Source organism: Lontra canadensis, unplaced genomic scaffold (genome assembly GCF_010015895.1).
Source record: "Lontra canadensis isolate GAN:19392208 unplaced genomic scaffold, GSC_riverotter_1.0 scaffold33, whole genome shotgun sequence".
NCBI classification, from domain to species: Eukaryota; Metazoa; Chordata; class Mammalia; order Carnivora; family Mustelidae; genus Lontra; species Lontra canadensis.
The window spans coordinates 6430844-6443523 of NW_022631027.1; the positions used below are offsets into that span (position 1 = coordinate 6430844).

The following is a 12680-nucleotide window of genomic DNA, read 5'->3' on the forward strand; positions in this document are numbered from 1 at the left end:
ACCCGCAAAGCAGATCAAGTTTTATTCAGTGTGAACATAAAAATTAAGCCTTGGACTAAAAAATAACGTTTGGATCAATAGAATAAAGGTGGAAAATTCCACCAAGAGGAGGAAACACTTTTTAACCACCATTTCCTCCCTCCTAAATACTATGAATTACTCTTACAAGAATTTTTTTTCTGAATCAAGCTCAATTAAATTATCTTAATAGGTTAAATATCTACTAATTGATCACTCCTATGCTCAAAACCCTCTAATGACTTTCCATCTTACTCAGAGAAAGGCCAAAATTCTTAGGCCCTATATAATCTGCCCTATTTACCTCTCAGACTTCCTCTACTTCCTCTCTTACTTCATGCAGGGACTCTACTCAGACATGCTCCTGGCCTTAGGCTCTTTGCCCTTACTAGTACCTTAGCAGACAATTCTTTCCCCAAATCTGCATGACTTACAAACGCTTTCTCATTTAATACCAACAGCTCTAAAGCAGAAAACTTTCAGATTCTCTGTTCTGAATGAATAAATAAGATAGGTTAAGTAACTTAGTAAGTAGTTTGACTTCAAAATCTTATATTCTTAAATACTAAATCTCTAGCAATTATGAGAAAACAAAAAGACAAAAAGTTGTGACCACAGAGTCATTTAGAATTTAAAATCTGCTTATTCTTATTAATAATTAAATTTCTTGAAGCTTTTTATTCTGATCAGTTTCTATCATATTTATTTTTGTAGGCTATTTAAATAGAGAAACAAGAAAATCAGCTTGTAAAGTATATGTGCAGATAAGAAAAAAACAAAATTCTCCCTTAAAAGGTAACAACTCGCATCACCTCAGAGTAACTCAGATGTAACTGAAGCCACTGGCGCCAACAATAAACATACGTGAATTTTCAGAGGTTTAAATTCTATTCAACAACCTTTCAAAGAAGAGACCCACATTCAGTCCCTCCTTCTATAAGATGACAAATACATTTAGACAGAGTCTTGAGATCATTCTATCATCCTCACCAGTGACCTAATAATAAAAAATGTATGCAAATTGATGCATGTGTGAAAACAGTGATAATCTCTGAACTTTAAAAATTGGAATACTCAAAGTATATACAGTAAAAGTCACTTGTAGAAACAGCAGATGAGCGAATTATTGTATCACTTTAACATCTAATACAAATAGTTGAGCGATGGCTATGTACCAAGCATTATATACCAAGTGCTGAGATATACAGCAACTGAATGACTGGCTAGAAATTTCTCATACTGAGCTTCCACTGGTGGAGAATGTGGACAACAAGAATAACAAGAAATGTATATTTTATGGCAAGAAATAATTGATTTAATGAAAAATGAAGTGGCAGAAGAGCACAGTCATCAGAATAGTAGTATTATTTTGGATAGAAATATAGCCAAAGGAGTTTTATCTAATAAAATCATAGAGATCTGAATGAAAGGATTATATAGTATTTAAAATTCATAATGGTAATTCTGAATGGTCAAAAGATATTAAAATGACATACATGGTATAATTTTTATGTTTAATGAAAACTTAGAGTTTAACCTCTTAATTTTATAGGTGCATATCTGCTTGAAACAAGCATTATAATAGAATGATGACTAAAATCCATCATTTTGATGTAAAGTGGCATTTTGTTTGTGAAGGAGGAAACCTAGCTAATAACTTTCTCAAATAGTTCTAAGAAAATGACTAAAATTTGAAAATTGCTACACTTAAAGGTTAAATCCATTGTGAGACACTAATATAAAACAGCTCCTCCAAAGACAAGGAGGAAAAGATTATAAAAATCTTAAGTATATTACAGATACAGATACCTCAAATAATAACATAGGGAAAAATTATAAACTTTAAATCAGAATGAAGGTTTCAAGATGACTAAAGAATCTTTGAAATCAAATTTAATAAACTTTAGCCTCACAAGTGTGTCTACCACTGAATGCTAGTGTTTATAAAAATGAATATTTGTTCATCTAATGTATTTCCTTATCTAAATAGGATACTTTTAAAAGTATAATTTTCATAAATACTTTAAAAAGCAGATCTTAATCATATCAACTGATTACATAATAACATAATTTATTAAATGAAGAGTTGGAGAGAAATTGGTTTACAGGGAAAAATTTATTCACAAGAGAGTAACATTAATTGGAAGAGTTGATCTGAAGAGATATGAAGTACAAAATATTTGACAGAGTTCTCCCCCTAGTGGAACTTGAAAATGATCTAAAGTATTTCCATACTTCCATACTAAGAATAACCTAAAATGTACTATTCTTATAATTGAGAAAGGAGTTTCAGATTTTAGCAAGAGATCTATTATGGATCTGCATGTAATAAGTAAATAAATGCATGAAAGTTGAATCATCAAGACATTTACTGAAAACACATTTACTAAATGTATTAATAGTAAGGTAGCAAAGCACAACTCAGTAAAAAGAAATACCTTAAAAGCAGAGGACTAGGGATACAGAGAAACACAATTTAGGAAGATACAGCAGCTTGCACAATGGTACAGAATTCTGAAAATATGTGAAATTTTTGAAAAGTGTGTGTGTGTGCGTGGGTGTGTGTGTAAGGGGTAAGGAAGGAGTATGAAGAGATAATGCTGAAAGATGAGATGGGCAATGCAGGTTTGGGAAGCAATGAAAAGGTAAGCCATTTTAGGCTGAGAAATTCTGAGATGATTTGCTAGGTAAAAGGCAGTCAGTAAAAATTCTTATTTTATAGAAAGCTAACTCAGGATAGCTCTGTGGAAGAGCTGAGGCTGGAGAAGTGAAACTGACTAGGAAGTTACTACAATAGTTCAGGTAAGGTTGTGGACAAAATAATTCAGGGAATGGCCAGGGGAACAGAAAGGCTAAGAGAGATTAAAAGAAAAGTTTCTGAAATTAAAATCACCTTTGATTTAGTTTTAGATTTATTCCAGACTTTCCTCTTTTGAAGGAACTGAGGAGTTGGGCAAGACACTTCAGTCTTCATGAGTTATTAAAAATTATCTGAAAGTGGGACACCTGGGTGGCTCAGGTGGTTAAGCAGCTGCCTTTGGCTCAGGTCATGATCCCAGAGTCCTGGGTTCGAGTCCCACAGTGGGCTCCTTGCTTAGAGGGGAACCTGCTTCTCTCTGCTTCTGCCTGCCACTCTGCCTGCTTGTGCTCTCTCTCTGACAAATAAATAAATAAAATCTTTAAAAAATTATCTGAAAGCAAAACTACAAGAGTATGTGAGAAGGTAAAATGTTGGTTATGTTAACTAGCACAAGCACTTTGTAAAAGAATTTGATATTATCTAGTAAAGTTGAAAGTTTACATATTCTCTATATAGCCTTCATGTAGAGGGTTAAGAAAGGACTAAGTGAAGTTCTCACTAGGTTGAACAATCCGTTAAGAGATGCTACCACTGATCAAGACTAGAGATACAGAAAGAAAAACAAAAATTGGATGAAACAGGATCACATAATTTTAAACATGTTGAATTTGAAGTGCCTGTGCAACTTCCAGGTGGAGTGGTCTAGAGTCCATTAAAACTACTGGTCGACTCATCAAAAGACACAATAAGTTAAAGAACAACAAAAGACCAGTCAGAGCGGAAACAGGTATTTACAAAACATAACAGCAATAAGTAAATAACTATATATCCAAAGAAAAAGACAAAAACCTACCAGAAAAATACATATAAAAAGACTTTAGCAGACCTTTACAAAAGAGGAAATCCAAATGGCCAGCCTCATTAATAATCAGGTAAATGGAAATTAAAACCACAACAAAATATCACTGCATACCCACCAGAATGGCACAAGTTAAGACATCTGACACCACCAAGTGTTAAGAAGGATATGGAATAAGCAAGAACTTTCATACTTTCAAGAACTTTCAAACTCTTGGGAGTTTAAACTGGTACAAGCACTTTGGAAAATAAAGTTGAAGATTAGCATGCTCTGTGACACAAACATTCCACACTAGAGAAACATGTACATGTAGTCAGTATAGTGCACACGATTGCTTATAATCACAGCACTGTTCCAAACAGTCCCAATCCACAAACTCCCAAATGACCAATAATATTAGAGTGGATACATTGTGATACAGTCATAAAATGGGAACACATGACAATAAAAATGATTACTCTTACTAAAATAATGTTGAACAAAGAAAGAAGAGACAAAGATATTCAAGAACACTCTATTCAAAGTTCAGAAACAGGGAAAACTAAACTGTACAAATCAGAGAGGCATATGCAGATGACACAATTATAAGGAAAAGCAAAGGAGAGACTACCACAAAACTCAGGACAAAGGGAGTCAGATGTGATTGGGCAGACTTCTGGATACAGGCAATATTCTGTATCTTGACCTCCACCGTGATTATATGGGTAATGTTTATCCATATTATAATGTAGCTTTGTATTACAAACTTCTTGGTATATTGTGCTAATAATTTTTTAAAAGGTTTAAAAATTATTGGTTGGGGGAAACATGTAAGGGCTGGAGTTACATTAGGATCTGTTGTACAGATGGTTCCTTAAAGCCTTGTAAGTGAGATCCTTCATTTGAATACAGCCTTTAAAAAGCCAAAACCTTGGGATTCTCAGAGGAATAAAAACATTCAGAGATGATAAGAAGACTAAAACAAAAAACAAGAAAGAAGTAAGGCAAAAGTGAGTGGTGGTGGGAAAGCTATGGGAGGAGAGAATGTAAAGAGGACAACTGGTCAACAACGATAAATGAGATAAACTCAAGCAGGATAAATACCGAAAAAATACCAATGAATTTACCAATTAGGATTCCAGGGATTATTTAATCAAGAGCCATTTGATGCCAACATATTCCTGATAGTAAAAATTTCATGCATTTTCTATTTTCAGAAATGATGTAACATGCTGCATTCCACTTTAAATAAAACTTGTAGCATATCAGGCTCTTCACTTTCATAAGTATTTCAGAATAAATAAAAACAATGATATAAATCTTCCTGTTTGTGACTAACATGCATAGAAATGTAGAAAAATTTCATAATTTTCTAGATGTTAGAAAACTCCAGGCTTAAACTAGAACTGAATATGATAGCATGATTTTATTTTATTTTTTTTTATTTTTTTTTTAAAGATTTTATTTATTTATTTGACAGAGAGATCACAAGCAGGCAGAGAGGCAGGCAGAGAGAGAGGGGGAAGCAGGCTCCCTGCTGAGCAGAGAGCCCGATGCGGGCCTCGATCCCAGGACCCTGAGATCATGACCTGAGCTGAAGGCAGAGGCTTTAACCCACTGAGCCACCCAGGTGCCCGATAGCATGATTTTAAATCACTGATTACAAATATGTCATGAGGTCAGTTCATGTTTGAAGTTTTTCTGAGTATGTGCTACTTTACAGGGAATATTAGCAACAGAACATAAAGGCTAATTTTTTAATAAACTTATACAAATCATAATGTATCATGATTACTTTTGACCCAGATCAAAAGATGAAGCTGTAATACATGTAAGTCTTAGAAATTAACCAAATTTTGAATTGAAATTTAGTTCAAAAGATATTTTAAGTGGGAAGAAAATTCTAGATGTTGCAGCAAAAACTGTATTTTGGCTTGGAATAGAATATAACACATTTTGAAAGAAATAAGATTTTAAACACAGTATTTTTCCCATATGAGAAATTTACTACCTTATAAATACAATAAGAAATAGGACATAGAGTGACAAAATATTTAGTTTTGAATCTTCGTTCAAAAATTGCTTTGGCAATGTACAAATATGGTATCAAACTATCAAACGTGGACTTAGAGGCAAAAAAAGAACAGGACTAAGTTAAGTTGGACTTCAACAAAAATAAAAACTTTTGTGCATCAAAAAACAGTAACAGAACCAAAAGGCAACCCAAAGAAAGGGAGAAAACATTTGAAAACTATCTGATAAGGGATTGACCCTAAGGATACATAAGGAACTTCGATAACTCAAAAACCTGATTAAAAAAATGAGCAAAGGACTCATACAGACATTTCTGTAAAGAAGATATACAAATAGCAAAAAGCAAATGGTAAGATGGTCAACATCACTAATTAGGGAAATGCTAATCAAAACCACTATGAGCTACGACTTCATTCTGATTAGGATGGCTACCATAAAAAAAACAAACAACAACAAAAACCCCAGAAAATTAACAAGTATTGGTAAGGACATGGAGAAATAAGAGCCCTTGTGCACTGGCTAGCAAGAATGTAAAATGGTGCAGCTGCTGTGGAAAACAGTATAGCAATTACTCAAATAATTAAAAACAGGATTATCGTATGATCTATCAATCCCACTTCTGGGTAAATCCCAAAGAAATGAAAGCAGGGATTCAAAGAGATCTATACAACATCTGTACAACCATGTTCACAGAAGCATTATTCACAATAGCCAAAAGGTGGATGCAACCCAAGTGTTTACCAATGGATAAACAACAAAATGTGGTATACAGATACAATGGAATATTACTCAGTCTTATAAAGGAAGGAAATTTTTTCATATATTATTTTTCACATATTATCCATTACACATGGATAAACCTTAATGACATTATGCTAAGTGAAAAGACCCAGTCATAAAAAGACAAATACTGGGGCAACTGGTGGCTCAGTTAAAGTGGCCAAGTGTTGATTTTGGCTTAGGTCATGATCTCAGCATCCTGGGATTGAGCCCTACAGTCTGTAGGTGGGTCGGTTTGTAGGTTGATCTGTCGGGCTTCTTGCTTAGTGGGGAGTCTGCTTTCCCTCTCTCTTTCTCCCTCAGCCCCTCCCCTGACTTGTGTACTCTCTTTCTCTAGAATGAATAAATAAATCTTAAAAAAAAAAAAAAAAAAAAAGACAGGGACCCCTGGGTGGCTCAGTCACTTAAGTGTCTGCCTTCGGCTCAGGTCATGATCCCGGAGTCCTGGAATGGAGTCTTGCATGGGGCTCCTTGTTCAGCAGAGAGAGTACTTCTCCCTCTGCCTGCCGCTCTCCCTTTTTGTGTGTGCTCTTTTTATCTTTCTCTGACAATAAATAAAATCTTAAAAAAAGGAAGATAAATACTATATCATCTTACTTACATGCAGTACCGAGAGTAGTCTAATTCAGAGATAAAAAATGGAATGGTGGTATCCAGGGGTTCGGGGAAGATGGGCATGAGATGTTCAATAGGCAGATTTTCAGTTTTGCAAGATGAAAAGAGTTCTGGAGACTGGTTGTACAATGTGAATGTTCTTAATGTCATAGAGCTTATACTTTAAAATGGTCAATTTTATGTTATATGTTATGTTACCACCAAAAAAAGGACGTGGAAATGAATATGTGTTGAAAATAGAATCATACTCATTAAGAGGAAAATACAAGTCACTCTTCAGGTACAGAGTGAAATTATTTTTATGTGTACTTTATTATTTTCATATGGTACCTGGATTTCCAGCTCAGCAATGTGCTGCTGTAATTCAGCCACAGCAGCTATGCTATCTGCTTCCCGGAGTCTCACAGCCATCACTTCTTCCTTGTTCTAGGGTGGCAAACAAAACAAACCAAAAATAAACCATGTGATAAAAGTAAAATATGCTTCAAATTTTGAAAACAAATAGATTAATGATTAGATGAAAAAAAAAGTGCCATTATTTCCTGAACTTGATATAAAATGAAGACCAAATATATAGAATAACATTCTATCTTTAAGCATTCAGAAACAACACTCATATAAACAAGTGCTGCATAAAAAGTTAAAATTAAAAATGAACTTAACTTTAAAAGAATTCAAATCACTGGTGACTCTGAAAGCTGTTCATTTTTATGCAAGAACAAAAATTGAGAACTTTCAAACACTTAATTTGGACAACAGATTAACAGAGAATATGGATACTGAGAGAGTATATTAACTAGATAATATTTAACAATTCTATTCTTTCTGAAGCAATAAATGTTAAAGAACATTTACATTACACTACAAAAGAGAATAGAAGTTCAATTATATAATAATTCTAATCTTCCCAGGAAAAGCATAGTACTTAACTTTACCACCTCAAAATTGCACAAAGAAAACCCCCATACTGTATTCTACAATACCATAGCCAATTAATACTGATCCAGAAACAACAAAATATGAAGAAAATATGTTACAGAAAAGTAGGGTATGCAAAATATTTTTCTCCTCCATTAACTCCAGCTGAAATATAGCAATCATTTGTATCAAAAATTTACAGCATGGTGATCGTCAGAGAAATTTAGCATCTGACAGTACTATAATACCAAAATTTCTAAATATAACAAATTTAGAAGTGTAATAATTAAACTACTTATTCTTGTATCTTAGATACTTCTGCTTCATGTTAAGCAGATACTGCTTTAAATATTTTGCCAGTCTGCATATGGTCACATGTGTACCCTGTGCTGTGCTAATAAATGTCTAAAAATCAGGGGCACCTGGGTGGCTCAGAGGTTAAGAATCTGCCTTCGGCTCAGGTCATGATCCCAGGTTCCTGGGACTGAGCCCCATGTCAGGCTCCCTGCTTGGTGGAGAACCTGCTTCTCCCTCTGCCTCCCTCCCACTCCCCCTCCTTATGCCCCCACCCCCAACCAAATAAATAAATTCCTTAAAAAAAGTGTCTAGGGAGAGAAGCAAGATGGCAGAGGAGTAGCAGACTGAAATGACATCAGGTCCCAGGAGTTCAGCTAGGTAGTTATCAAACCATTCCAAACACCTACAAACTCAACAGGAGATAGAAGAGAAGAAGAACAGCAATTCTAGGAACAGAAAACCAAACACTTTCTGGAAGGTACGATGTGTGGAGAAATGAATCTGAAATGACAGGAAGAAAGACCACGGGAGAGGGGAGGGGTTGGCTCCCGGCAAGCAGTGGAGCAGCGGAGCACAAAATCAGAACTTTTAGAAGTCTGCTCCTCTGAGGGACATCGCTCCAGAGGCTAAGCAGGGGTGGTCCTCGCGGGGATAGTGTGGTCTCAGGTCCCGCGGGGTCACGGAAAGATCTGGGGTGTCTGTGTGTGGTAGAGCTCCCAGGTATCGGAGCGGGTAAGCCAATACAGAGACAGAGCCGAGGAGTGAGGTATCAAATCGGGGTTACCTTAAACCATGATCCAAGGCACAGTTGGGCCATTGCTCTTCCAGCAGGGACCCCACAAGTGGCGGATCCAGAAAGATCCCCTCCTTCCTTCTCCAGGAGGAGTGGCACAGAAACGTGCAGCAGGAATCTGCTGGGTTTGGAGACTTCAAATGGGGCCATGCGCCAGAGATAGAAATGCTCAGTCACAGGCCAGGTGAGTACAGAGTGTAGCTGGAGACATGGGAGATGGGAGGGATTGACTGCTTTTCTCTGAAGGCACACTGAGGAGTGGGGTCCTGAGCTCTCAGTTCCTCTAGGCCTGGAGATTGGGAGGCCGCCATTTCCATTCCCATCCTCCAAAGCTCTATGGAAAGCATTCAGGGAAAAAAAAGCTCCCCAGAGCAAACCTGAGCAGATTACTTAGCCTGGCCCCTGGCAAAGGCAGTGCAATTCCACCTCGGGGAGACATTTGAGAATCACGGCAACAGGCCCCTTCCCCAAAAGATCAACAAGAACATCCAGCCAAGACCAAGTTCACTAATGAGAACTGTGGAACTCCAGAGCTAGGGGAATGCAACACATGGAATTCATGGCTTTCCCCCCATGATCCTTCAGTCTTGCGAAGTTAAATTTTTTTTAATTTTATTTTTTTTCTTATTCTCTCTTTTTTAACTTTTCCTCTTTCCTCTTTTTTTATTTCCTTTTGGAAGATTTTTTATTTCCTTATGTTAACAGAGAGAGAGATCACAAGTAGGCAGAGAGGCAGGCAGAGAGAGAGGAGGAAGCAGGCTCCCTGCTGAGCAGAGAGACCAATGCGGGGCTCGATCCCAGAACCCTGAGTTCATGACCTGAGCCGAAAGCAGAGGCTTAACCCACTGAGCCACCCAGGCGCCCTTCCTCTTTCCTTTAAATAGTTTATCTTAATAATACCTTTCTAAAATATATATATATATTTAAACCTTCATTTTTATAGTCATATTTTATCTCTTCATTGTATTTAACCTTATTTTTGTATATGTACTTTTTTTTTTCTTTAAAATTCTGGGATACAATTCCTTCTAATAGATCAAAATATACCCTAAATCTAGCACATGGCTTTGTTCTAGTCTCCAGTCTGAACACATTCCCTCCTCTTTTTTTTCCTCTTTTTCCAACCAACTTATCAATTCCTTTTTTATAATTTTTTTTTAAAATTTCAACATTACAGTCATATTCTATCCCTTCATTGTGTTTACTCTTATTTTTATAGATATATAAGTTTTTCTTTCTTTAAAACGTTGGGAGGTAGTGGGGCGCCTGGGTGGCTCAGTGGGTTAAGCCTCTGCCTTCAGCTCAGGTCATGATCTCAGGGTTCTGGGATCGAGCCCCGCATTGGGCTCTCTGCTCAGCAGGGAGCCTGCTTCCTCCTCTCTCTCTGCCTGCCTCTCTGCCTACTTGTGATCTCTATCTGTCAAATAAATAAATAAAATCTTTAAAACAAAACAAAACAAAACAAAAAAACGTTGGGAGGTAGTTTGTTCTAAGAGACCAAAATACACCCAAAATCAAGTGGGTGGCTCTGTTCTATCCACCAGATACACACACACACACACACACACACACACACACACACACATAAATAAATAAATAAATAAAAATTAACATCCCCCTTTCTTCTCCCCCCAGACTTGGGTCTCTTCTGATTTCATTAGCATACGTTTTTCTAGGGTCTTTGCCAACCTTTTAGTATTTTATTCTGTCGTTCATATATTCTTATCTGGATAAAATGACAAGGCAGAAAAACTCACCACAAAAAAAAAAAAAAAAGAACAAGAGGCAGTACCAAAGGCTAGGCACCTAACCAATGCAAATATTGCTAATATGTCAGAACTACAGTTCAGAATGATGATTCTCAAGGTGCTAGCAGGGCTCGAAAAAGGCATGGAAGATATTACAGAAACGCTTTTTGGAGAAATAAAATCCCTTTCTGGAGAAATAAAAGAACTAAAATCTAACCAACTTGAAGTTAAAAAAAAAGCTATTAATAAGGTGTAATAAAAAATGGAGGCTCTTACTGCTAGGACAAATGAGGCAGAAGAGAGAATTAGTGATACAGAAGACCAAAAAATGGGGAATAAAGAAGCTGAGCAAAAAAGAGACAAACAACTACTGGACCATGAGGGGAGAATTCGAGAAATAAGTGATACCATAAAATGAAACAATATTAGAATAATTGGGATTCCAGAAGGAGGAGAGGGGAAGAAGGTTTATTGGAGCAAATTATAGTAGAGAATTTTCCTAATATGGCAAAGGGAACAAGCATCAAAATCCAGGAGGCACAGAGAATCAACCTCAAAATCAATAAAAAAAGGTCTACATCCCATCTTCTAATAGTAAAACTTACTAGTCTTAGTGACAAAGAAAAAAGCCTGAAAGCAGCTTGGTACAGGAAGTCTGTAACATACAATGGCAGAAATATTAGATTGGCAGCAGATTTATCCACAGAGACCTACAAGTCCAGAAAGAACTGGCATGATATATTCAGAGCACTAAATGAGGAAAAATATGCAGCCAAGAATACTATATCCAGCTAGGCTATCACTGAAAACAGAAGGAGAGATAAAAAGCTTCCAGGACAAACAAAAACTGAAAGAATTGTAAACACCAACCAGCCCTCAGGAAATACTGAAAGGGGTCCTTTAAGCAAAGAGAGAGCCTAAAAGTAGTAGATCAGAAAGGAACAGAGACAATACACAATAACTGTCACCTTACAGGCAACACAATGGCACTAAATTCAGATCTTTCAATAGTTACTCTGAATATAAATGGGTAAATGCCCCAATCAAAAGACACTAGAATTTCAGAATGGATAAAAAACAGAACCCATCAATATGCTATCTACAAGGAACTCATTTTACACCCAAAGACATCTCCATATTTAAAGTGAGGCGGTGGAAAACAATTTACCATGCTAATGGACATCAAAAGAAAGCTGGGGTGGCAATCCTTATAACAGATCAATTAGATTTTAAGCCAAAGAATATAATAAGAGATGAGGAAGAACACTATATCATACTCAAAGGGTCTGTCCAACAAGAAGATCTAACAATCTTAAATATCTATGCCCCTAACATGGGAGCAGCCAACTATATAAACCAACTAATAACAAAATCAAAGAAACACATCGACAATAATACAATAATAATAGGGATTTTAACAGCCCTCTCACTGAATTGGACAGGTCATCCAAGCAAAAGATCAACAAGGAAATAAAGGCCTTAAATGACACACTGGACCAGATGGACATCACAGATATATTCAGAATATTCCATCCCAAAGAAACAGAATACACATTCTTCTCTAGAGCACAAGGAACAGTCTCCAGAATAGATCACATCCTGGGTCACAAATCAGGTCTCAACTGGTACCAAAAAACTGGGATCATTCCCTGCATATTTTCAGACCACAATGCTCTGAAGCTAGAACTCAATCACAAGAGGAAAGATGGAAAGAACTCAAATACATGGAGGTTAAAGAGCATCCTACTAAAGAATGAATGGGTCAACCAGGAAATTAAAGAAGGATTGAAAAAAGTCATGGAAATAAATGAAAATGAAAACAAAACTGTTCAAAATCTG

At 36.3% G+C, this 12680-nt stretch overlaps 1 protein-coding gene across 10 annotated transcripts in view; it reads right to left on the minus strand.

Moving 5' to 3' along the window:
* Positions 1-12680, minus strand: part of EVI5 (ecotropic viral integration site 5) — a 188264-nt gene that overhangs the window by 45235 nt on the left and 130349 nt on the right. For all 10 annotated transcript variants that reach the window (XM_032867132.1, XM_032867133.1, XM_032867136.1 and 7 more), the window contains one exon: positions 7416-7511. In XM_032867132.1, the coding sequence (XP_032723023.1) occupies positions 7416-7511 (96 nt within the window). The remainder of the gene's footprint in view (positions 1-7415; positions 7512-12680) is intronic.